Source organism: Glandiceps talaboti, chromosome 3, assembly GCF_964340395.1.
Source record: "Glandiceps talaboti chromosome 3, keGlaTala1.1, whole genome shotgun sequence".
In the NCBI taxonomy this organism is placed as follows: domain Eukaryota; kingdom Metazoa; phylum Hemichordata; class Enteropneusta; family Spengelidae; genus Glandiceps; species Glandiceps talaboti.
In genome coordinates, this window is record NC_135551.1 from 1,973,476 (window position 1) to 2,001,407 (window position 27,932).

The 27,932-nt window shown below is 36.3% G+C and overlaps 1 protein-coding gene across 1 annotated transcript; it reads right to left on the reverse strand.

Moving 5' to 3' along the window:
* Positions 1–26,607, reverse strand: LOC144432964 (putative ABC transporter arginine-binding protein 2). The gene is made up of 9 exons (XM_078121278.1): positions 26,549–26,607; positions 20,695–20,951; positions 13,114–13,283; positions 12,743–12,792; positions 12,163–12,258; positions 6,238–6,411; positions 5,750–5,889; positions 768–975; positions 1–137 (listed from the first exon to the last, which is right to left on the reverse strand). The coding sequence occupies exons 1-9, from the start codon at positions 26,592–26,594 to the stop codon at positions 100–102; spliced, it is 1,179 nt and encodes a 392-aa protein (XP_077977404.1). The 5' UTR covers positions 26,595–26,607; the 3' UTR covers positions 1–99.
* Positions 26,608–27,932: the final 1,325 nt, after the last annotated feature.

Here is a 27,932-nt window from a genome sequence, read left to right on the forward strand (position 1 = left end):
TGCACATTTTTATTAATATCGACAGCTATTAATAGTTCATCATCCAGAATTCATCTTGTTTGCATAAAAAGAAATTTGTACTGTTGTATGTGGTACACTTTAGTGGGGTGCCATACATTTGATGTCGCCCTTGTGACCTGAAAATCGAACAAAATATAAATAGTTAAGTTTACATCATGTGAATGGGCAATAACTGAGTTTGTACGATTATAAGCATGAACTATGTGGCCTATATAACCAGTTCTCACACAGTGTGTATCATGCATTGTACTTACTGAAGCATACTAAAGCAATTGACTGAACTCAAACCTGGTATTCAATGAAGATATAACTCGTACATATAAAATAAGTGTTGAGAAAATCTCTACAGTGCTGTCAACGTTGGATTCCTTACTTCCTTCGACAATTATGGTTAAATAAAAAAAATCATTTAAATCAGATGAAAATGTCCAAAAGTTCATAACTTTGTTATAGCACAGATAAGTAACACGTGTTACTTATCTGTGATGGTGGTTACAGTCGATCTTGTCAGAGATGCTCACATCATGTGAGAAGTGAAAATATGACACCTTGAATTGACAGGAACTCTGGATGCACATAAATGTATCCGGCATCTATCATGTGTTGATTATTGTAATCATCAAGTAGTCAGTGGTATGAAAACAGACTTGTGTTGTGGTAGTCGACAACATCAACTGTTCCAAGTTAAACAAAATGCCTGTCATATCATTATGAATTTCATCGACAGAGGGCGTGATACTACTTACTGTGATCATGCTGTGCTTTTTTGCAAACGGCATAGTATTTACCACTTTCCATCATGTGTCCAAGAGTTTCATCAAACCAGGCAGGCAGATGGCTATCCTCCGAAGTCATAGCATGGAAGTTTCCACTTCCACACTCAATGGAATCACCGACAGCTTCCACATCGTCATGGAGAAGGGCATAGTTGTCAAGTAGAAATACAGCATCGATCTATACAAAACATAGATTATGTGCAAGTGCTTCACTGTACATTGATTGATTGATTGATTGATTGATTGATTGATTGATTGATTGATTGATTGATTGATTGGAACCCACACTTTCTGCTGAGAATAAAGATAACGTGATAAAAATACTACTAAGATGGACTACCTCACCTCACACTCGTTAGGGAAGTATTTTGTGCCATACGAACCACAAAGTTCAATCGCCACCTCGTGTGAGATATGTCATCTCAATCCACTGGGCTGTGGGATTCTATTATTCTCACAGGAATGAAGGGGAAACAATGTTGTAAGATATTAAGAGTTGAATTGTGTCGTTGATACGTTGACGCGGGGTTTGAACACCCAGTAATCTTTGGGAGTTCTGGTTAAAAGCCCTGTCAATTAATCCAAATATAGCAATGCAATGCCTTCACACGTATTAGGGACCGGTCAGTTTCTTCGGCCTGGGGGGGATTGGTAGGGGGGTCACCCTGTTTTTGAAATTGGTAGTAGGGGGGGGGGGGTCATGCTGTTTTGAAAATTGTGGATAGGGGGGTCATTGTGTTTTAAATTGTGATGGAAGAAAAAAATCCTTTCTACAATGGCATATAGCCTTGTCTGAAATGTGGTACATGTCAATATTTGTTCTTGTCCCTGTTTCTTACATGAATTCTTTAATATTACTTATTAGTTCAAACATAACTATACATATACATATACATGTATTACCTAGCTACCACACTAGTTACAGAACATGTCATGTAAATGCTTGGCTGTTTCACAATCAATGCTTCACTTATATTGCAGTTTGGGGCAAAAGTGAACTTGTGACTTGAAGGTTTCGTAATGGCAATTTTCATTGATAGTTTATAAATTAAGTTAATCTAAAAATCACCACATCTCATCAGATTCCAGTTTCTATTATACACTAGGTATGACCACCTAAAGTTCTCTAACATACCGGTGACATATATTAATGCCCCTATACTAATGTTACATGTCTATTTTATGTGATATAGGAAACTCATTTAAAACGTACATTTAGGTTAGCTTTTCGAAGCTTGGAAATATTACCTCAAAGGTTATGAATAACCTAAACATTGCCTTAGTATCTCAAGCAAAAAACTCCATATCTGCCAGGGGGAAAACCCCAAGGACTTCCTCACCCCCAGAGGTCACTCATGCATTCAACCAACAATCAGATGCACCAACAACCTTTTTACTGTCATAATGGTATTAAACTTTTCTTAAATATTTTCACCCTATTCTAATTTGAGATGATATTGTCTTTTCAAGATGTGAAATGTTTGCCAAGATAGTCTAAAATTGCCTTAATCTCCAAATCTCCCCTACCAATGATACTACCATTAGATGTGCTGACCTACATGTATATAATGATGCCATTTAAACTTTTTAAGAACATATTTCAACCCTTAGTGTAAGTTATAAAGAATAGTTTCTGATACTTGCTGTCTTGTAAAGCATGGATTAAGTTATTGCTTGAAGGGTCTAAATAGCGTAAATATTGGCCATAAGAGTAAAAATCCTTTAGGGATTCTAGAGGGAGACCCCCTCAGACCCCCGCATGAGGTGGACATATACCAGTCTCAAGCTCTTCCCCTCTTACTGTCAAGATGCTATCAAAGTATATTCAAAAGTATTTCAACCCTATGTAGTTGTTTTTTACATGTTGGTGTTGTCTTGTAAGGCTTGGGAATTATTGTCTGAAAGGGTCTGACTAGTTTCAAAATTGACTTTCTAGGGAAAAAACCTCCAGGGCTTCTAGGGGGAGACCCCCTAGGACCCCCCCCCCCCCCATGAGGTGTACACATCCCAGTCTCAAGATCTCTCCCCTACCTCTTACTGTCAAGATCTTATCAAACTATATTTCAAAAATATTTCAACTTTATGTAGTTGCTTTTCACATGTTGGTGCTATCTTGTAAAGCTTGGAAATGATTTTCTAAAAATGTCTGAATAGTCTCAAAATTAACTTTTCAGAGTTAAAAACCTCCTGGGCTTCTAGGGGGAGACCCCTTAGGACCCCCCCCCCCATGACAGCTGTACATATTCCCTTCTCAAGCTTTCCCGCTACCTTTCACTGTCAAGATGCTATTAAACTCCTTTTCAAATATATTTACCCTGTGTAGTCAATAATTATGATTATGATAGTGCTAACTCGGGATCTTATAAAGTAGATGCAAGACAGTCAAGCAGTCCACACTGAGTCACGATCCAAAAATACCTGTCACTCATGCAAATATCATATATGGGGGGGGGGAGGGGTCATCATGTTTTAGAATTAAGTATTAGGGGGGGGGTCAGCCTGTTTTGGGTTTTACAGATAGGGGGGTCAGTGACTTTTTGTCGGCCCGATTTAAGAATCCACCCCCCCCAGGCTGGAGAAACTGACCGGTCCCTTAACGTGTTACTAGCGGGAGACAACAAATGCAATTAGAACGTTCATTGAAATGGCAGTGATGAGATAATGTCCTTAGGGACCGGTCAGTTTCTTCGGCCTGGGGGGGGGGGGCGGTGGATTGGTAGGGGGGGGTCACTCTGTTTTTGAAATTGGCAGTAGGGGGGTCATGCTGTTTTGAAAATTGTGGATAGGGGGGGGGTGGGTCATTGTGTTTTAGATTGTGATGGAAGAAAAAAATCCTTTCTATAATGGCATATAGCCTTGTCTGAAATGTGGTACATGTCAATATTTGTTCTTGTCCCTGTTTCTTACATGAATTCTTTAACATTACTTATTAGTTCAAACCTAACTATACATATTCATATACATGTACCGGTATTACCTACCTACCACACTAGTTACAGAACATGTCATGTAAATGCTTGGCTGTTTCACAATCAATGCTTCGCTTATATTGCAGTTTGGGGCAAAAGTGAACTTGAAGGTTTCGTAATGGTAATTTTCATAGATAGTTTATAAATGAAGTTAATCTAAATTGTTCTACTCGTCATGCTATTGACACTACAAATCACCACATCTCATCAGATTCCAGTTACTATTATACACTAGGTATGACCACCTAAAGTTCTCTAACATACCGGTGACTTTATTATACATGCAATATTAATGCCCCTATATACTAATGTTACGTGTCCATTTTATGTGATATGAGAAACTCATTTAAAAACGTTTTGCGTTAGCTTTTCGAAGCTTGGAAATAATACCTCAAAGGTTATGAATAACCTAAACATTGCCTTAGTATCTGAAGCAAAATACTCCAGATCTGCCAGGGGGAAAACCCCAAGGACTCCCTCACCCCCAGAGGTCACTCATACATTCAACCAACAATCAGATGCACCAACAACCTTTTTACTGTCATAATGGTATTAAACTTTTCTTAAATATTTTCACCCTATTCTAATTTGATATGATAGTGTCTTTTCAAGATCTGAAACGTTTGCCAAGATAGTCTAAAATTGCCTTAAACTCCAAATCTCCCCTACCAATGATACTACCATTATAGATGTGCTGACCTTTACTACATGTATATAATGATGCCATTTAAACTTTTTAAGAACATATTTCAACCCTTAGTGTAAGTTATAAAGAATAGTGTCTAATACTTGCTGTCTTGTAAAGCATGGATTAAGTTATTGCTTGAAAGGGTCTGAATAGCCTAAATATTGGCTTTAAGAGTAAAAATCCTCCAGGGTTTCTAGAGGGAGACCCCCTCAGACCCCCCACATGAGGTGGACATATCCCAGTCTCAAGCTCTTCCCCTCTTACTGTCGAGATGCTATTAAAGTATATTTCAAAAGTATTTCAACCCTATGTAGTTGCTTTTAACATGTTGGTGTTGTCTTGTAAGGCTTGGAAATTATTGTCTGAAAGGGTCTGAATAGTCTCAAAATTGACTTTTCAGAGTTAAAAACCTCCAGGGCTTCTAGGGGGAGACCCCCTAGGAGCCCCCCCCCCACACATGAGGTGTACACATCCTACTCTCAAGATCTTCCCCCTACCTCTTACTGTCAAGATCCTATCAAACTATATTTCAAAATTATTTCAACCTTATGTAGTTGCATTTTACATGTTGCTGCTGTCTTGTAAAGCTTGGAAATTATTTTCTGAAAATGTCAGAATAGTCTCAAAATTGACTTTTCAGAGTTAAAAACCTCCTGGGCTTCTAGGGGGAGACCCCCTAGGACCCCCATAAGAGATGTACATATTCCCTTCTCAAGCTTTCCTACCTTTCACAGCCAAGATGCTATTAAACTCCTTTTCAAATATATTTACCCTGTGTAGTCAATAATTATAAATATGATAGTGCTAACCTGGGATCTTATAAAGTAAATGCAAGACAGTCAAGCAGTCCACACTGAGTCACGATAAAAAAATACCTGTCATGCGAATATTATATATGAGGGGGGGGGGGGTCATCATGTTTTAGAATTAAGTGATAGGGGGGTCAGCCTGTTTTTGGTTTTACAGATAGGGGGGGTCAGTGACCGCCCCCCCCCCAGGCTGGAGAAACTGACCGGTCCCTTACTATTCTGACTGAGACTCGTATCCCTTTCATGACTGACACAATTTTAACCCTCTGTTTACTTTTGGTATTTGAAAGGGGGGGGTGTGACCCTACCCATATTCCATGATCTAGAGAAAGGAGAGAGGATCGAGGATATTTGGCAACATACCCCAGCCCTCCCCCTTATAATTACTGAAGACTCCCTTAGCAGTAACATATGCATAATGATATAGTTAATGTTTATCTACTGATGTACGGATTTCTTCAAAACAACATCTTATGTAAAAAATACCTTGTCATCACCGAGGTTTTGGAACAATACTTCAAAGTCGTCAGCATAAAGGGTCTTTTCATGATGTAATGAATCAACTCCTGCGATGGTGTTGTGACGTTTCAGACACAATTTATCAGTTACCCAGCCATCAGCATATCCTATCATAAAACCGTAACGTGAATAGTAAATTGTGGCATTCAAATGTGTATTGAGCATACATGTGATTATATTAACATTGTATCTAATTCGTTACGACGTGTTTTGTCACATTGCTAATAAAATGAAGCAAACCAGCCACATTCAATGTCCCTCCCATAAACTGAAATCGACCAAAAAAGTACAAATCAACTCTTATTTGACGGTGTCATGGGCATGATCCGTTTTATTTCAAGCCTTGCTACTGGAAATATTGAACACAATCTCTTATTCCAAACTTTCAAATTGAAATGAATTTCGAGTGGAGTAAAGTTTAAGATAAGCAACCATTTAGAAAATATGACACTTACCAATTGCTTTGCCTTCGACGTTGTGTGGGTCAAAGCCATGGGGGTTACCCTTTTTGACGAAAAAATGAGAGGAGTTTCCTTCATGCCAGAATGGGCGTGTGAATGAGACAGAGTGTTCACGTTCATTGGTTTGCATCCAACCCAAGCAAGCCTCATAGTAGTGGCCAAGAAGTCCTGTTATATTTCAAAATAAAAATTATACATTTTTTAATTTAAAGAAAAAAGGACGACAGAACTTTTTGTATACATTAGAATATCTCAATGAGGGTAAACTAGAATTTGTATACATATCACCAAATCTTTGTACACCAATGTAGATTATGATAGATCAACAAGTCTATGTACACCAATGTAGATTATGATAGATCAACAGGTCTGTGTACACCAATGTAAATTATGATAGATCAACAAGTCTGTGTACACCAATGTAGATTATGATAGATCAACAAGTCTGTGTACACCAATGTAGATTATGATAGATCAACAAGTCTATGTACACCAATGTAGATTATGATAGATCAACAAGTCTGTGTACACCAATGTGGATTATGATAGATCAACAAGTCTGTGTACACCAATGTAAATTATGATAGATCAACAAGTCTGTGTATATCAATGTAGATTATGATAGATCAACAAGTCTGTGTACACCAATGTAGATTATGATAGATCAACAAGTCTGTGTACACCAATGTAAATTATGATAGATCAACAAGTCTGTGTACACCAATGTAGATTATGATAGATCAACAAGTCTGTGTATACCAATGTAGATTATGATAGATCAACAAGTCTGTGTATACCAATGTAAATTATGATAGATCAACAAGTCTGTGTACACCAATGTAGATTATGATAGATCAACAAGTCTGTGTATACCAATGTAGATTATGATAGATCAACAAGTCTGTGTATACCAATGTAAATTATGATAGATCAACAAGTCTGTGTACACCAATGTAGATTATGATAGATCAACAAGTCTGTGTATACCAATGTAGATTATGATAGATCAACAAGTCTGTGTACACCAATGTAGATTATGATAGATCAACAAGTCTGTGTACACCAATGTAGATTATGATAGATCAACAAGTCTATGTACACCAATGTAGATTATGATAGATCAACAAGTCTATGTACACCAATGTGGATTATGATAGATCAACAAGTCTGTGTACACCAATGTAGATTATGATAGATCAACAAGTCTGTGTACACCAATGTAGATTATGATAGATCAACAAGTCTATGTACACCAATGTAGATTATGATAGATCAACAAGTCTGTGTACACCAATGTAGATTATGATAGATCAACAAGTCTGTGTACACCAATGTAGATTATGATAGATCAACAAGTCTATGTACACCAATGTAGATTATGATAGATCAACAAGTCTGTGTACACCAATGTAGATTATGATAGATCAACAAGGCTGTGTACACCAATGTGGATTATGATAGATCAACAAGTCTGTGTACACCAATATAGATTATGATAGATCAACAAGTCTGTGTACACCAATGTAGATTATGATAGATCAATAAGTCTGTGTACACCAATGTAGATTATGATAGATCAACAAGGCTGTGTACACCAATGTGGATTATGATAGATCAACAAGTCTGTGTACACCAATATAGATTATGATAGATCAACAGGTCTGTGTACACCAATGTAGATTATGATAGATCAACAAGTCTGTGTATACCAATGTAGATTATGATAGATCAACAAGTCTGTGTACACCAATGTAGATTATGATAGATCAACAAGTCTATGTACACCAATGTGGATTATGATAGATCAACAAGTCTGTGTACACCAATGTAGATTATGATAGATCAACAAGTCTATGTACACCAATGTAGATTATGATAGATCAACAAGTCTATGTACACCAATGTAGATTAAGATAGATCAACAAGTCTGTGTACACCAATGTAGATTATGATAGATCAACAAGTCTATGTACACCAATGTAGATTATGATAGATCAACAAGTCTATGTATACCAATGTAGATTATGATAGATCAACAAGTCTATGTATACCAATGTAGATTATGATAGATCAACAAGTCTGTGTACACCAATGTAGATTATGATAGATCAACAAGTCTGTGTACACCAATGTAGATTATGATAGATCAACAAGTCTGTGTATACCAATGTAGATTATGATAGATCAACAAGTCTATGTACACCAATGTAGATTATGATAGATCAACAAGTCTATGTACACCAATGTAGATTATGATAGATCAACAAGTCTATGTACACCAATGTAGATTATGATAGATCAACAAGTCTGTGTATACCAATGTAGATTATGATAGATCAACAAGTCTATGTACACCAATGTAGATTATGATAGATCAACAAGTCTGTGTACACCAATGTAGATTATGATAGATCAACAAGTCTGTGTACACCAATGTAGATTATGATAGATCAACAGGTCTGTGTACACCAATGTAGATTATGATAGATCAACAAGTCTGTGTACACCAATGTAGATTATGATAGATCAACAAGTCTATGTACACCAATGTAGATTATGATAGATCAACAAGTCTATGTACACCAATGTGGATTATGATAGATCAACAAGTCTGTGTACACCAATGTAGATTATGATAGATCAACAAGTCTATGTACACCAATGTAGATTATGATAGATCAACAAGTCTGTGTACACCAATGTAGATTATGATAGATCAACAAGTCTATGTACACCAATGTAGATTATGATAGATCAACAAGTCTATGTACACCAATGTAGATTATGATAGATCACCAAATCTTTGTACACCAATGTAGATTATGATAGATCAACAAGTCTATGTACACCAATGTGGATTATGATAGATCAACAAGTCTGTGTATACCAATGTAGATTATGATAGATCAACAAGTCTGTGTACACCAATGTAGATTATGATAGATCAACAGGTCTATGTACACCAATGTAGATTATGATAGATCAACAAGTCTGTGTACACCAATGTAGATTATGATAGATCAACAAGTCTATGTACACCAATGTAGATTATGATAGATCAACAAGTCTGTGTACACCAATATAGATTATGATAGATCAACAGGTCTATGTACACCAATGTAGATTATGATAGATCAACAAGTCTGTGTACACCAATGTAGATTATGATAGATCAACAAGTCTATGTACACCAATGTAGATTATGATAGATCAACAAGTCTGTGTACACCAATGTAGATTATGATAGATCAACAAGGCTGTGTACACCAATGTAGATTATGATAGATCAACAAGTCTGTGTATACCAATGTAGATTATGATAGATCAACAAGTCTGTGTATACCAATGTAGATTATGATAGATCAACAAGTCTGTGTACACCAATGTAGATTATGATAGATCAACAAGTCTGTGTACACCAATGTAGATTATGATAGATCAACAAGTCTGTGTACACCAATGTAGATTATGATAGATCAACAAGTCTGTGTACACCAATGTAGATTATGATAGATCAACAAGTCTGTGTACACCAATGTAGATTATGATAGATCAACAAGTCTGTGTATACCAATGTAGATTATGATAGATCAACAAGTCTGTGTACACCAATGTGGATTATGATAGATCAACAAGTCTGTGTATACCAATGTAGATTATGATAGATCAACAAGTCTATGTACACCAATATAGATTATGATAGATCAACAAGTCTGTGTACACCAATGTAGATTATGATAGATCAACAAGTCTGTGTACACCAATGTAGATTATGATAGATCAACAAGTCTATGTACACCAATGTAGATTATGATAGATCAACAAGTCTATGTACACCAATGTAGATTATGATAGATCAACAAGTCTGTGTACACCAATGTAGATTATGATAGATCAACAAGTCTATGTACACCAATGTAGATTATGATAGATCAACAAGTCTGTGTACACCAATGTAGATTATGATAGATCAACAAGTCTGTGTACACCAATGTAGATTATGATAGATCAACAAGTCTGTGTACACCAATGTGGATTATGATAGATCAACAAGTCTATGTACACCAATATAGATTATGATAGATCAACAAGTCTCTGTACACCAATGTAGATTATGATAGATCAACAGGTCTGTGTACACCAATGTAGATTATGATAGATCAACAGGTCTGTGTACACCAATGTAGATTATGATAGATCAACAAGTCTATGTACACCAATGTGGATTATGATAGATCAACAAGTCTGTGTACACCAATGTAGATTATGATAGATCAACAAGTCTGTGTACACCAATGTAGATTATGATAGATCAACAAGTCTGTGTACACCAATGTAGATTATGATAGATCAACAAGTCTGTGTACACCAATGTGGATTATGATAGATCAACAAGTCTATGTACACCAATGTAGATTATGATAGATCAACAAGTCTATGTACACCAATGTAGATTATGATAGATCAACAAGTCTGTGTACACCAATGTAGATTATGATAGATCAACAAGTCTGTGTACACCAATATAGATTATGATAGATCAACAAGTCTGTGTACACCAATGTAGATTATGATAGATCAACAAGTCTATGTACACCAATGTAGATTATGATAGATCAACAAGTCTGTGTACACCAATGTAGATTATGATAGATCAACAAGTCTGTGTATACCAATGTAGATTATGATAGATCAACAGGTCTGTGTACACCAATGTAGATTATGATAGATCAACAGGTCTGTGTACACCAATGTAGATTATGATAGATCAACAAGTCTATGTACACCAATGTAGATTATGATAGATCAACAAGGATGTGTACACCAATGTAGATTATGATAGATCAACAAGGCTGTGTACACCAATGTAGATTATGATAGATCAACAAGTCTATGTACACCAATGTAGATTATGATAGATCAACAAGTCTGTGTACACCAATGTAGATTATGATAGATCAACAAGTCTATGTACACCAATGTAGATTATGATAGATCAACAAGTCTATGTACACCAATGTGGATTATGATAGATCAACAAGGCTGTGTACACCAATGTAGATTATGATAGATCAACAAGTCTGTGTACACCAATGTAGATTATGATAGATCAACAAGTCTGTGTATACCAATGTGGATTATGATAGATCAACAAAGGATACACTTGAAGTAATATGACTGGACAATAATGAATTGAGTGTCAATTTGTATGTTTGGGTTTGTGTTTGGCCATTGGATCAAAGTTATACAATTGCATGAATACACACAAAGTGTTCAATGCACAATATAAAATATTCAAGTTTAACTAACTCGGTGGATCATTAACTAACTTGGTGGACAATTAAATAACTGAGTGTGCCATTGAGTAACTCAGTGGGACATTAAGAAACTAAGTGGGTCACTAAGTAACTAAGTGGGCCATTAAGTATCTTAATGGGTCATTAATTAAATCAGTGGGCCTTTAAGTAACTCAGTGGGCCATTGAGTAACTCAGTGGGCCATTAAGAAACTCAGTGGGCCATTGAGTAACTCAGTGGGCCATTAAGAAACTCAGTGGGCCATTAAGTAACTAAGTGGGACATTGAGTAACTCAGTGGGCCATTTAGAAACTCAGTGGGCCATTAAGAAACTAAGTGGGCCATTAAATAACTTAACACATCAATAAGTAACTCAGTGGGTCATTAAGTAACTCAGTGGTGGGCCATTGAGTATCTTGGTGGAACATTAAGTAACTCAGTGGGCCAGTTATAACTCAATTGGCCATTAAGTAACTCGGTGGTCCATTAAGTAACTCTTTGGAACATTAAGTAACCTGGTAGGCTATTTAGTAACTCAGTGGGCCATTAAGTAACTCAGTGGGGCATTAAGTGACTCAGATGGCCATTAAGTAACCTGTGGATCAGTGTCCAATAGACTTACCAGGTCCAGCTCTGGAATGTTCACCAACGTGATGGGTGTAGCAGTTACTGGATAAATCGTAGATTACTTTGCATTGCTTTCCGGCTTCTTCACAGACTGAATTGAAGACAACAGAAATACAATTATTGAATGTATTCCACGATATACATACATACACATACACACATGTGTACACACACACACACACACACACACACACACACATACATACACACACATACATACATACATACATACATACATACATACATACACACACACACAAACAAACAAACAAATACACACATGCATACATACATACATACATACATACATACATACATACATACATACATACATACACACACACACATACATACATACATACATACATACATACACACACACACATACATATTACATACATACATACATACACACACACATACATACATACATACATACATACATACATACATACATACATATATAACATACATACATACATACATACATACATACATACATACATACATACATACATACTGATCACCCCTTGAGCAGTGCCCTAGTGTTGATTAAAAGTAGAACAACTACGTACTTTCATGTACAAGGTCGATAGCAAATCCTTTCATATCACCATGTTCATCTCTGAGAAGAAAAGAGCAAAACTTTATTTAAAAAAAACACACATGGTAAATGATAATTAAATGACTAAAGCAAGATTCTTTACTTTGTCCCTGGTGTCCTGAACTCTTCTTATCCACTAGTATTTAGGTAAGAGACTGGCTGATACATTCTTAACTTCCTTGCACACTTTCGATCAAGATATGATCCTTGCATTGTTGATTATTTCAACTTATCTGAGGGCATAATTATAACCCACAAGACCAGAATAACTAGCTGTGCTTACATATATTGACGATATTATTTCAACACATTTGATGACATAACCCACAATGCAGCACTTACACATATTCCAAGGCACAATCACAAGCAAGGGATGTCTGGAAGACGTGAACGGTGTCTTCATGTCTGGCCTGGGTTGCTGCTTCGATGAATTTCTTTCCCATTCTTTCTCCCATCAGACGGAACAATACAAGTGCACGCATAAGATTGGGTGAACCTTGACCAGCAGCTTGCTACGATGTGGCAGAAAATAATAAAAAAGAAATGGTGTCTATAGGATGAATTGGTAGTTCATATCTTCAAGTATTCACTGTTTTGCCATTGGAAAGTGTGTAAAGCTGGCGTAGTTTTATTCAGAAGTTATCAAAAAATTAAATCAATATTTTTACGACATTTGTTATGCCCTTGAGTGATTGGCTCAGAAAAACAAATTAAAGAGACGATGCGTTATTTCATAGATGTATTCACAACCAAGTTAGAAAATAAGAACAATTCTAAAGTAGTGATTGACACAAATTTAATACTATACAGCTGATTTAGTTCTAATCGGATCATGCTAAGGCCTAGTGAGTTAATGATGTACAATGCACAACTCATAAACAGACTCAAAATATATTCCCACTAGGTTAACCTTTTAGAAGTATGCATCCCCAGGCTTTCCAGAACATGTGCGATTAGTTATGTCTGTAAGTATGTACCAAATAATATTGAATTTGTTGAAGTATGTATTCTTAAGATAGAGCCTAACTACTGAAAATCATTAATTATGCAAATGCCTCGTTAAAACTAAGAGTTACATCAATAAGCTTTAAGAGACTTGTGCATCCTGGTATCATGTATGTATCAAATTATATTCAATTTGAAGCGTGCATTTTTAATCTATAGCCATAATACTGAAAATGACTAATTATACAAATGAGTCGTTAAACTTGTCGTCATCGTTCTACTCATATCTGAGTATTCGTGACCTCTGTGATGAAGCTTCTCCATTCGTGGCGATTTTGAGCCTTGGTGTAGCAGCTATAAATTGATCTTCCTGTAAGAGTCACAATTCCATCTGTCCGCGAAGTTCCTGCCTACCTCTGCTTCTTTTTCCCTCCACTTTACCAAACATAATGAGTTTCTCCAGATTGTCTCCAACACGCCTTGCAATGTGACCAAAATACTTCAATTTTTGTCTCGTAACTGCATCGATGAGGTTGGTTTTTTCTCCAATTTCAAGCAGGACACTTGTATTGGTCCTTTTGGCTGTCCACGGGATGCAAAGAAGCTTCCTCCAACACCACATCTCAAATGCTTCAATTTTCCTCTGATAAGCAGCATTGACAGCCCATGTCACTAAACTACAAGTTATATCATCAAATTTTATATGACACATGCACTTCGTTGTCATCAATGTATGTACCAAATTATATTAAATTTGAAGTGTGCGTTCTTAAGATGTAGCCTAATTACTGAATACCATTAATTATGCAAATTATTCATTTATATTCATGAAATGTTTACAAACACCTAATTAGTTCTAACCCTTCCCTAAAGAATATGTGCATTAAATTTCATTTCACTTGAGGTAGCTCTGTTTGAGAAAACGATGACACAGACACACATACACAGCGTCACATAGACAGACAGACACATGCGCGCACTTTTCATCCCTAATATATAACCTTCCCTTACGGAAGGTAATTAAATAAATATTTAGTAATCATAATTTTAATAATAATCGCGTTTATTTAAAAATTAACCACCCTACCTAGGGTACTTCGTTATGCTGAGTTCAAAAAAGGGAGCCATTTTATGGTCATATGTTGCCATGGTAACCAAAATCGCCATAATATGTTAATCATTTTTCTAAAATTTGATATATTGAAAAATAATCAAATTTAGTAAGAAATTTCCTTCTTTTTGGCATGTACGAGTTAGTGCTACCTGGTGTAACATAAATTGTATAAATTTGGATCGCTGTTTCAAAGAAAACGTATGGTAGAGGCGAAAATTATGTCTTCGTTATATACACATACATCTCACAAATAACATTATAAATCTGATAAATATCTTTTTATTTGCCCATTGACCATAATACAAAGGGTACTTTGTCGTGCTGAGTTCAAAAAAGTGGTCATTGAATGAAAATTAGTTGCCATGGTAACCAAAATAACCATATTGTGTGGATTTTTGAAAAATTAGACATAAAACACTTTTAAAAATTAAAATTTAGGAAAAAACATCATTGCTGTCGGAATGTATGGGTTGGTGACATCTGTTGTAACAAGGTTTCATGATTTTTGAAATTATCTGTATCAAACTTATGCAATTCTGCATTTGGGTACAAGTTGACATAGGTGACTTGATACTGTATATCGTTCGTATATGGATAGAATTTTAAAATCCGACAAAGTTACGAAGATCGTCTGCTGCTCTCCAACTGACATTGTAGTATAGTGACAACTTGATGTGCATACATGCGTATATGTATGTATTTCTGGGTCCCAAATTCAGGCGATAATAGACACTGATATCATTCATGTCATTGGGGACATGTGGCATCACGGTAGCATCCATTGTTACAGGAATATTGATAAATTATCCAGAAATTCTCAATCATGAGGCTTGCGAGGCGTTGGGTGCGATATATATGGCGACTGTTACACTGTGTGCGCGTGAGACGAATGACGTCACTAGAATGTAATACAATGTAGCTTTTGCATTTTCGTGTGTGTACATGCAGTACACACATCACATACAAGTACAGTGAGATGGACAATGATAGAAACCAACTCACCAGCTTATTGTTTACATAACTTTGCGACGACGAGGAATTAATCATCATTAATTTAAACAAAGTAGCTAAAATCATCGATGACTTAAAACAGCAAGGGACATTGCAAATATTTGTTTCCGACATTTCATAGGCGAATGTTATGCAGTGTTTTTTTTTGGAGTGTCTGCTGATCGGCACCTGTTAACAGCATGTTGTGCTGGTGACATGTCTGAGATTTTTATGACATCAATTTGAGGAGTATTTCTATGAAAAATAAGCACTGGTTACCTTTGATAAATGGTTACCTAAATACACTGAATCCACAGAACTTTAACAGTGTCTGAATCGCGAGCAAGAACTGAGATGATGTGGGGAACGGTTATTTACGTCTACTTTCTAGGGAATTGCATAACATATATCCATGGCCGATACATGTATTTGACCTAAAACATGTTGTTTTGTATCTCTTTGTGACGTCGTTATTTTTGTTGTAAAGATTCAGTTTGCTTCATCGTACATTACAGTTGAGAACTACACGTCTGTTTACATGTAATACAGGTGTCAACATGTGCGTTAGTAGGCATACGTTAGACCATGGTTAGACTGTGGTTAGTACCATGCCTTGGCCACGTTTCCTACCCCAATCCTAATTAGCACTTATGATTTTATGTGAATTTCACCTCTTTCTATTTCTATCGTGCACAATGAACCAAAAAACACAAAACACTAAAAATATACACACTATACTTGGTCATCACAATAATAACCTTTATCGCTGCATTGAACGTTTTGAAGGCCAATAGTAAGCATGTAAATGTAACTGGGTTCCCTGACCAATTTAGGAGTTCCCCGGTTGTGGCTCATGACATCTCTCAGACAAAGCGTTATCATTATATAATTTTTAAACCCCTTCACTTGTAATAATAATAATAATAATAATAATAATAATAATAATAATAATAATAATAATAATAATAATAATAATAATAATAATAATTAAATAATTAAATAATTAAATAATATTAAATAATAATAATTTTTATAATAATCGAGTTTATTTGAATATTAACCACCCTACCTGGGGTAATTTTGTATGCCGAGTTCGAAAAATGGGGTCATTTTATTAACATCCGTTGCCATGGTAACCAAAATCACCATAATATGTGGATGATTTTTCCAAAATTTGACATTTTGCATTCGGATTAACATATTATTACATGTTATTGGCTATTCATGAATGTACAATTTGTAATAAATGAAACAATATTCTTACAACGGTTTACAGTAGCAGAAGTTATGACACAGGTCAAGTCAACTTTATGGCCAATCTGATTAAAATCCGATGTGGTGAAAGCGGCTAGATGTCCTTATTTACCTCTATTCATCGTGTTGTGACGTTTGTTTTGTTCGGAGTGATCGCCAAGGATTTTAATCAGATTGCTTTATGGCATGCCAGCACAATGACATCGCATTTTCGATTGCGATCAATTCAAATCAAAACCATACGATTTTAGAAGAGATTCAAATTACTTAAAATCTCAAAATTGTATGGCAAGTAACACGGAGATAAAACACCAGATTTAAACTGAATGCCTTCTGTAAGGATTTATGCAAGCAATTTAGCTCTATATGATATCTGTGATTCGTCAAGTGCCAATGAAAGTTGGTTGTCAAAATTGTTGTTCAAATGCCCGCCATGCCTCCTATTCTCAGCACAGGAAAGCTTGCCATCCTCGACTTCACTCGGCTTTTGTGATCCCCTACATACCCGGGATATGGCACGTGGGTGTTGAACTTCCTTCTGTCCCACCACGAGTTTACACATTCTCAAGATTTTGTTGAGTGGCGCGCCCTCACTGTCACTAATTATATAGAGGTCAATGTATAAGTCACCATTATTGATACATTGTCGCGAAATTTTCTACGTAGGCTAGACTAGGCTTGGTCTAATTTCCATATTTTGACCACACACATTTGGGTATAAATTATAGATTATTACACTTGATAAATATGTGAGAGTGTATTTATATCCTGAGATACAGAGCTAGATAAATGATTATGTACAAGCCTTGCAACAAACAGCGGTAGTTTGTTATCGAGAGAAATCGGAAAAGAACGCGGTAAAAAGGAGACGGTTTGAAGTCAATATAATACTTCCTAAACTTCTAATCGAAAATCTAAAAAGACACGATTTCCCTTTATTCATCTGCGCATTACTGTGTGAAATTTGAAAACGATAAGTCCATATTTGACGAAATTGAAACGATGATAAATATTTCACCTGTTTGTGAACTCCGCGCTCATTGTAAACCTATTTTAAGGCCAAGAAAAAAATTGTTTTCTGGTGAGTTTGAATCACTTAAATACCCTGCCTTGGTCTTCTTTTTTCTCATGTTTGTGCAGCCAATGCAGAGCGCAGATCCAAGGGAAACACAAAATATGGTTGGCACGAAACCCCTGAAAACAGAGTCTTTCTCAGATTCGGACCTGAGGCCATCTGACGCTCAATATAACGTTCATAAGATAACGCTACCTGAATCTGAATCTGAATCTGAATCTGATGCCAACTTTATACTCGTTCGATCGATTAATTACTCAAATTGGTCATTAATATTCATCGGCTTATTACCAAAACCTAATCAGTTCTAGCCATTACCCTATGGAACATGTCCATGAAATTTTGTTTTTTCGGAAATCATGTGACACACACACACACACACACACACACACACACACACACACACACACACACGCACAGATACACAGACTTCATCGGTATATTATAAACTTCCTTACGGAAGGTACAAATTAAATCAAGCGATTGTAGGAGTGCGAATTTGACATTTACTTCCGAATACTATGTCATATTTCCCATAGAAAAACAATGGCCGTGTTCTTTTATGACAACTGAACTTTGCTCACGTTCAACTTTTTCAAATGCGCACCAATCGGTCTGAAAATTCATAAATAGAGACCAAAGGGGTTTTGTAAAAAATCTCTTGGTTTTAGATGTGTCATTTTTTAAATTCTTTTCTGGAAAATAATGTGCTATCGCTGACTATGTCATTAAGAAAACCATTGTAATGTGTAAACCGGCACATTTTACCATGTACACCTACATAAATACAGACCTCTAACTTCTGTAAGTAAATTACACGTAATACATACAGACTGACCTAGCATTTGCTTTCACAAAAATCAGTCTTCATGAAAGCTGTGTGGCAAATAAAATCGAGAGTTTCGAGTTATTCCGTATATTTTAGTTTAATACCCGTCAGCAAATAATGCTATCAACAGGTCAGCGATATGTGTTCCACGGACACTCACCACAGTCAGTACAGTACTACGGCGCTCATATCAGAAAAACTTGAAATCGATATTCTTTTCACTAAACTTTGCGACATTATTTTATGACAACTAAACTTCGCTCAGCTCATGTTCAACTTTTTCAAATGCATACCAATCTGTCTGAAAAATCGTAAGTAGAGACCAAAGGGGTTTTGTGATAATCTGAGTCATCGCTACCGCTACCGTAGCTGTCAATCAAATATTAATGCCTAAATGCTTCGGGGAATACTAGACAATTGAGATCTTCGCTGGGCCGCAGTGCTAGTGCCAATTTAGTCATAAATAAAACAATATTGTTATACTTTTATTCATATACATGGCAAGTACCAAGCTCCCAATCGTTACGACTTGAAGCTTGAATGGGAAATGTTGAACAATTAGTTGTGGGTGTAAAACGTCAACCTTTACACCTCCTACTTATGCACACCAACCATAAGTGATATTCCTCTAAAGTCCTCCCAACATTTTTCATTATTATATAATATTTAAACCCCTTCACTTGTAATAATAATAATAATAATAATAATAATAATAATAATAATAATAATAATTCCAACTTTCTTTCATGCACTGTATTACATAGAACTCCATCGATATTTTTAGTCATATAACCATAACAGTCACTGTACATTAACATGAACAGAGATTTTTTGTTTGTTTCTCATTACTTTTCCATGGTAACTATGGTCCGGTTGGTCGTTTAAAAAAAAGTTACAGCAGAAATATCGAAGGGTTTCCGAAAGACTGCGTGTCATTTTGTGTTCCTCAAGATCAATTTAGATAGATAAGAAATGATGCACAGGCCATACACAACGTCCTTGGAACAAAGAAGCTATTCAATGTCATCACATTGCAGGCTCATGGTCAGATTTTACAAATACAAATTGATGATAGCAAGAAATTAAGTCTGCCTGCACGGTTCCTTTGGTGACGTGTGTGTACATACAGTGCCAGCTTGTCAGCAGGAGTGTGACGTTGTTTATATTTGTAATGACAAAATTAATCTTCTTTATGTTTCTCTGCCTCTCCGTTTCCTCCTCTCTGTCTTCTTTTTTATAGAATTCCTGGTAACCAGCCGTTTCACAGCTTCTCTACACCACTGGCATATTCTCAAGCCCCCTACTTAAATAACTTCCGTCATGGAAGAAATGCTTTGTTTTTTAACAAGCATTGTGAAACTCTAAACGACGTTAGAGAGGGCGCTGTTCCGCAAAATATTAGAAGCGGGCGCATTTTTTTATGTCAGAGCTGAAAATTCGGCCGGTTGGGTAATGAGAAACAGAAAAAAAGAATTAGCGTCACACTAATAGATAATAAAAATACGCACTTATAAAGCATCTTTCACAATAGTGTTACGGATGACAGACCACAATTTCCTGATAACACAAGTGATCCCGTGTACAAGAGGAGATATGAGAGTGATTCGAGTATAGTTACATGATCTGCCAGCTAGATGCGGAGATCAGATACTAACAATAGATGTTGTGAACCATGGCGCTGTCCAATTTTACTGTATTTACTATTTGTGCACTTACCATGCGGTTCATCATCATTGCACGCAACATGGGCGCGGGTGCATGTCCAGATGTCAAAGCACTTGCGAGGGGTCCACCACCCAAAGGTCCAGCATGTCCGCTGCCACCGAACATATTTCTCATCAACATCATTTTCAGTAATGGTTTATCTTCTAAAGCACCTCCTGAAAACAGGAAACTCAGTGGGCCCTTCACGATGCGCTCCTCTTCAGAAGAGGAAATGTCACTTTCATCAGATGAGCCCATGCAAAGAGTACCTGAAAAATAAAATGTACAATCATGGCTAATTATCAATCTGTTTAAATTCAAACCTCGATTGCTAGGTGTATAGGGGTGCTTTCATCTCAAGTGACTCCGAAAGTAACTCGTACTGTTAATGTAGTCTGTGTAAGGTACGCTGTGACGGAGCTTCCTAACACATCGATCAACCCCTGTCGCCTCGGGAGAGAAGACGGCGTATCTTGCAGTCTACTGTTAATGTTACTGATGTTTTGTTACTGATTTACAGGTGACTTTGGTCCAATTTATGACTGTCTAACTTACTCGTAATATCGTACACCCTGAACAGTATTGCATCACTTGTGGGCAATTACAAGGGAGAGGGCCAGGGAATTAGGAGGGGGGAGGCGCAACTTTTTACAAATCGGTTCTTTGGGGAAGACCATATTTTCGAAATGAGATAAGGCCAAGGGGAGGGTCACATTTTACTTTGACTCATTATAACGGTACACGTACCTAACCCTAGCCTAACCGTCGATGTGGCAGCAGTGCGATGCCAAACTTCCCCAAAAATGCAAAATTAGACAAAATATCATACTACGTCAAATCGCTGCTGATCATGCTGACATGTACTGAATTAATTGTCAGGTGTGAAGTGTTTGCAGGAACAGTTTGCAGGCCAGGTATCGACCGAATATTTTTTTTGATTCACAATCACATTCACATTCGGATCCATGGTAAATTTCATCTTCCGTTTCAATTCTAATTCAATAATGTTAGTTCTTGAATATGTTCACATTCTGTTGAAAACATCTATAGATACTCCGAACAGCTCGAACGACATCTCTCTTAAGTTAAAACAGTCAGTATAAAACGCAGGTACAGGCCAGATTAGGTCAGGTCAGGTCAGGTATCGACTGAATATTTTTTTTTGGGGGGGGGATTCAAATTCAGATTCAAAGATGTGAATCCGTCAATATATTTGGTGTAGATTTTCAATTGTTGTAAGGTTATTCTTTGTCAGCAATTCGCCATCAGTTATCTTTGTTTTCAAAATCACTACATAATTAGTGTCTCCAGTTTTAGGAATCAGTTTTCACATAGATTTCATACTTGTTCTTGTACGTACTGTGTGCATTCAAGAGTAACCAGATTTAAACTGAGTGCCTCCCGTAAGGGAATCACTAATTATGCAAATACTTCATTAAACTAAAAAAACACTATGGTAACAGGCTTTTTTTGGACAAGCGTTATATTGAATTTGAAATATGCATTCTTAAGATACAGCCTAATTACAAAAAATAATTAATTATGCAAATTATTCATTAACGCTGTAAGGTACATCAACAAATGTTATAGGACAAATGTATGTTGTTATGTTTAATGAATATACTAAATTATATTGAAATTGAAGCATGCAGTCTTAAGATATTGCTTATTTAGTTGATTTCATTGATATGCAAATTTCCCCAATTAACATGAACAGATCTTGCTCAAAAACTTCTCAGGTCTAGCCATTACCCCATACATTATATGTGCTAAATTTCATTATAATTGAGCCAGCCATTATTAAGAAAATGGTAACACACACACACATACACACACACACACACACACACACACACACAGACGGACGCATGACAGACACACAGAGAGACATCCCCCTTTTAATAAGGGAGGTAAAATTGTTTTGCCAACTGCAGGCACTATTAGAATGTTGAAAAACAAAAAAGACTCATCTTGGAAAGTAGTCGCATTTTGTGCAGTTTCAGTATTTATTGATAACACAGGATGATTTGCACAACTGAAATATATCATTGCAATATGTTTAGTACAAGTATGTATGAATTTGGCTTAGCTAAATGAAATGACAACTGCTCTTTCAAGAACAAAATGTCTTGGAGATATTAGTCCAAGTGCATCATCCCCGAAGATAAATAAAGCAGTTGACTGGAAATCTGTAACCCCAACTCAGAGGATAAACCTTTGGCAGTTTGCAAAATATTTATAAAAACATCATGAAAATTAATGTCCTCCGTCATCCGTCACGAGCACGACGTACTCATGACAGGCACCGGGTACGAGCACGACGTGCTCGTGACAGGCACCGGGTACGAGCACGACGTACTCGTGAACGGCGCTGTCAGCAGACTCGGCAAAAAAAAAAGTTGAGACAAAAAATAAAAGGTGGAAATTTTTTTTTTAAATTAAAAAAATAAAATAAAATAACTTTAACAAAAAATATATTTTGACTTTCAATTACATATAATCCTTTAAAAAATTCTGGTTTGACGAAAAATAAAACAATATTCTCAAATAAATGAAAACTTATTTCAATTAAAATAATGTAACCATGGAATCAAAGTACATAAACGGTTAAAATTAGTTTGTAAGTACGAAAAATATAAAATACTATAGCTAAAATGAAAAAAGACTTTTGGCCTGAACGGCTTCCCATAGATATATCATGTACAGTAATAGTCGTTAGAATTTAACAAATGAAACATTGTGTGTAATATTAATAATAAGAATATTTCAAAGTTAGCCTTATGATAAATCTGTACTCTTACCATTCAGGAGTTCACACCAGCAGAGGTGGTGCCGTCAATGGCAAAAGTCTGGGTAAATGAGACTAAGATATACATTGCATCAAAAGTCAATGAAGATTGGTGCAAAAAAGCAGGTCAAGTGATGGGTACATTCTATGCTTTGTAATTGTGGATTTCCATCATTGGGTTTGCATTTACCTTTTATAGCTTTCAACATGGTGGCAGCAGTGGGATTAAGTCCTTTAAAACACTAAATCTCGAACTAGTGGCATTTTCTGTTATAGGGTAGGTCATTTCAAATACAACAACGTGTCAGGGTAGGGTAGGTCATTTACAATTTGTCAGGGTAGGGTAGGTCATTTACAATTTGTCAGGGTAGGGTAGGTCATTTACAATTTGTCAGGGTAGGGTAGGTCATTTACAATGTGTCAGGGTAGGGTAGGTCATTTACAACGTGTCAGGGTAGGGTAGGTCATTTACAATTTGTCAGGGTAGAGTAGGTCATTTACAATTTGTCAGGGTAGGGTAGGTCATTTACAATTTGTCAGGGTAGGGTAGGTCATTTACAACGTGTCAGGGTAGGGTAGGTCATTTACAATGTGTCAGGGTAGGGTAGGTCATTTACAATGTGTCAGGGTAGGGTAGGTCATTTCCAATGTGTCAGGGCAGGGTAGGTCATTGACAACGTGTCAGGGTAGGGTAGGTCATTTACAATGTGTCAGGGCAGGGTAGGTCATTTACAACGTGTCAGGGTAGGGTAGGTCATTTCCAATGTGTCAGGGTAGGGTAGGTCATTGACAACGTGTCAGGGCACGGTTGGTACAAAACACAGGTACAGGCCTGGCCAGGCCAGGTCAGGAAAAGCCTGAATATTTTTTGGTTTCACATTCACTTTTGGATCCAAAGATCCGTTATCTTTTATCATTTGCAATATATAATTCCACCTTCTCTTTTATAAATGCTAATTCAACAATGTAAGTCCTCGAATATTTAACATAATGTTCACATTATGTTAAATACTCTGAAACACCCAAACAAGATCTGAATGGATCTGAATTTGAATCCCCAAAACAAACATTCAGTCGATACATGGCCTGGCCTGTACCTGGCCTGTACCTGTGTTTCGTACCGACCAGTCATGGCAGGGTAGATCATTTGAAATAAAATGAGATAATATCTTGAGGGTCATCACACTTGTTGAAGGGAATGTAACTACGACTTTTTTTTTTATCTAATTCTTGATTTGCATATTGCATTGTCAGCATGTGCTATAAGGTAGACTTTGAAACTTCAGTAAAGACTCGTCTAACCATACACATTTCTCATCTACCGTCTACCGTCTAACTTACAGGCACTAGTTATGGAGTAACTCTAAATTAACTTACAATGATCAATCTTAAAGGCCAGGGTTTCAATCCTAGGTTCTCACATTCGTGTTATCTTATCAGTTAAAGGCCAGGGTTTCAATCCCAGGTTCTCACATTAGTGTTATCTTATCAGTTAAAGGCCAGGCTTTCAATCCCAGGTTCTCACATTAGTGTTATCTTATCAGTTAAAGGCCAGGGTTTCACTCCTAGGTTCTCATATTAGTGTTATCTTATTAGTGGATAGTATTACTGTTTCATTGTACACCAACTTGTATGTATGTATGTATGTATGTATGTATGTATGTATGTATGTATGTATGTATGTACGTACTTACGTACGTACGTACGTACGTACGTACGTACGTATGTATGTATGTATGTATGTATGTATGTATGTATGTACGTACGTACGTACGTATGTATATACGTATGTATGTATGTATGTACGTACGTACGTACGTATGTATGTATGTATGTATGTATGTATGTATGTATGTATGTACGTACGTACGTACGTATGTATGTATGTATGTATGTATGTATGTATGTATGTATGTGTGTGCACGTATGTATGTATGTATGTATGTACGTACGTACGTACGTATGTATGTATGTACGTATGTATGTATGTATGTATGTATGTATGTATGTATGTATGTATGTATGTATGTATATACGTATGTATGTACGTACGTATGTATGTATGTATGTATGTATGTATGTATGTATGTATGTATGTATGTATTTCACAGAAAGAGAGAAAAGAGACAACAATACTTTACATGTATTCTATCTACGATGTATAGTCGGTTTTTCGATCGTTGCAAAATGTCAAAGCCATACTTCGGAAAGCAGTCGGATTAGTTTTGATTTCGAGATAGCTAAACTCAGGAACGAAAACCTATGTATTCCATCTGCGGTTGTAAACGTGCTAAAATAACGATGGGTTGATCAACTCAATAGGTATCTCTGTAACATATTATCGCAACATAAATTGCAATGCATAATTCGTTGTAGTCTTATTGAGATGTGATGTTTAGTTTGTAAGTATTTACACTGTAAGGCCTAATTTAAAAAATTGTGTTACGCTCAATTTTAGAATAGGTGGGGTAGGTAGATTTTTTTCTTATTGTATTTATTTTTTTATGTGTGAGTGTCTAGTTCAGGCTTTCCATTGTTTTCCAATGGTCTCAGATCAGATGTGCAGCCATTACAGATTGGAAGAACAGTTTTAGAGTGTCTTGTTTAACCCATTTACCAGAATAAAACATTGCAGACCGTTTTAAATTGTTTAACCCATTTACCAGAATAAAACATTGCAGACCGTTTTAAATTGTTTAACCCATTTACCAGAATAAAACATTGTTTTCTTCTTACTCGCAATGGTTGATGAATTGTTATGTAGTCTGATGAAAAGGCCGAATTTTTCCCTAAAACTTGTCTCTGGTCTAAGGTTTCGAGTAGCGCAAGCATGTGAAATGGATATTTCATTCTGCGTTAAAACATTCATACTGTATACTGTATCTAATCCCCTTTAACCAAATCGAGTCTAATTTTTTCTTTTAAAGACAATAATTTTTTCTTAAGTTCTGTATTTTTTCATTTAAATTTAAATGATGATACAAAGCAAAGAAATAACTTTATAATAATGATTTGGTTACGTCGACGTCAACGACTTGAACTATTTCTATATATATGGTAAAATAAATGTAGCCTTACCTACAACCAGAAGGCTGAGGAGAAAGAGTTGTTTAAGGTGATCCATGCTTATCGGTGAGTGGATGTCGAGCGAATGGTGCGAAAGGCGTTTGGAAGGTGAATTTACAGGGTTGTCACAGACCGGATGTCATACGAGACATGAGATAACAACGTTTATTGGTCAAAGATAAGACATTGAGACAATAGTGCATAAATTTATGTCGAACGTCAAATGACCGGTCAAATAGTGAAAAAATACCCATGATGGAATTATAATTTTCGAAAATATGTATGCGTTTTGTTGAGATTGATGTAAACACATTCCCGAGTCTTACTCTGTAAATGAATACAGTATTTTATAATGATATGATGCCAAGAAAGTATGATGCCATGAAAATGGTGCCAAGATTATAAGTACCCTGTCGAGTTCAAGGTTGTGTCTCCCGGTAGTATCAAGGACATACCAGGGTGAAAATGAATATTAGCATTGTTTTTTAAAGATGTTTTCATCAATTCAAATTGCGATGTAGCTGTTGGTATGTTACTGAGAACGTTCTATCGACCCCAGACCGTTCTCGTTGACGAAAATGTCTTATTAGGTGACTTCAACGAATCGTGTGTTGTAATCAAATTTAGTGAATATACAGATCAGTCACCGCCTCCCCCGCCCCACCCCACCCCACCCCCACCCCACCCCCACCGCTGATTAGGCATTCTCTTTACGCCGGACACCGACCATTTCCAGGGGCCATTATTCACCCGTCACTGACTGCTTCATTAAAGTAGACCTACCAGACAATGGCATGGTTTATATGTTGAAATGTGGCTGTAGAGTCGTGTCATCCATATACATGGTTAGATATGAAAGGGGATAGTTTCAAGTTTAATAGAGGGAAATTACATTTGTGCAGTATATGTTACAACGAAATAATTATTACAGATGTAATCATTGAATATGTGTTCATACCATGCTATTTATGGCTAAAAGAACATTTTATAATCACGAAGAAAATTTAAAAGTTAACCCTTTTTTGCTTATTGGAGGAACTATGTGATAAACATTTAGGTCATATGTTTCCAGTTCATTTGTAATTTTTTTTGGAACTTGTTTTTGAACTCCAAGTATGATATGACTAACTGATATAAGAGGCTGGAAGTAAAGCATAGACAATGAGCAAAATAGGTGCTACTTTTCGTCAAGTGTAATCAGTTCAGGGCAAAGCTAGTTCAGTCATTGTGGATAGATTTAAACAATTGTACCGTTGTGAGGTGATGTTATCTGAAAGACTCTTAACTAAATCTGACCCGTCATCCGGTCTGATTGATACGATCTGTACATTGTGCCAACAATATGTATGTCGGAAATGTAAGGGATACTTTGGCACCACGTCATAGTATACAACTT

What these genes read in the sequence shown, in the direction of transcription:
- LOC144432964 (XM_078121278.1), bottom strand. Translation starts at nt 26,594, where the DNA reads ATGGATCACCTTAAACAACTCTTTCTCCTCAGCCTTCTGGTTGTAG. An exon ending in CCTCAGCCTTCTGGTTGTAG is followed by an intron (nt 20,952 to 26,548) that starts GTAAGGCTACAT and finishes TTTATTTTTCAG; the next exon opens with GTACTCTTTGCATGGGCTCA. An exon ending in AAAACCTCGGTGATGACAAG is followed by an intron (nt 976 to 5,749) that starts GTATTTTTTACA and finishes TGTTTTGTATAG; the next exon opens with ATCGATGCTGTATTTCTACT.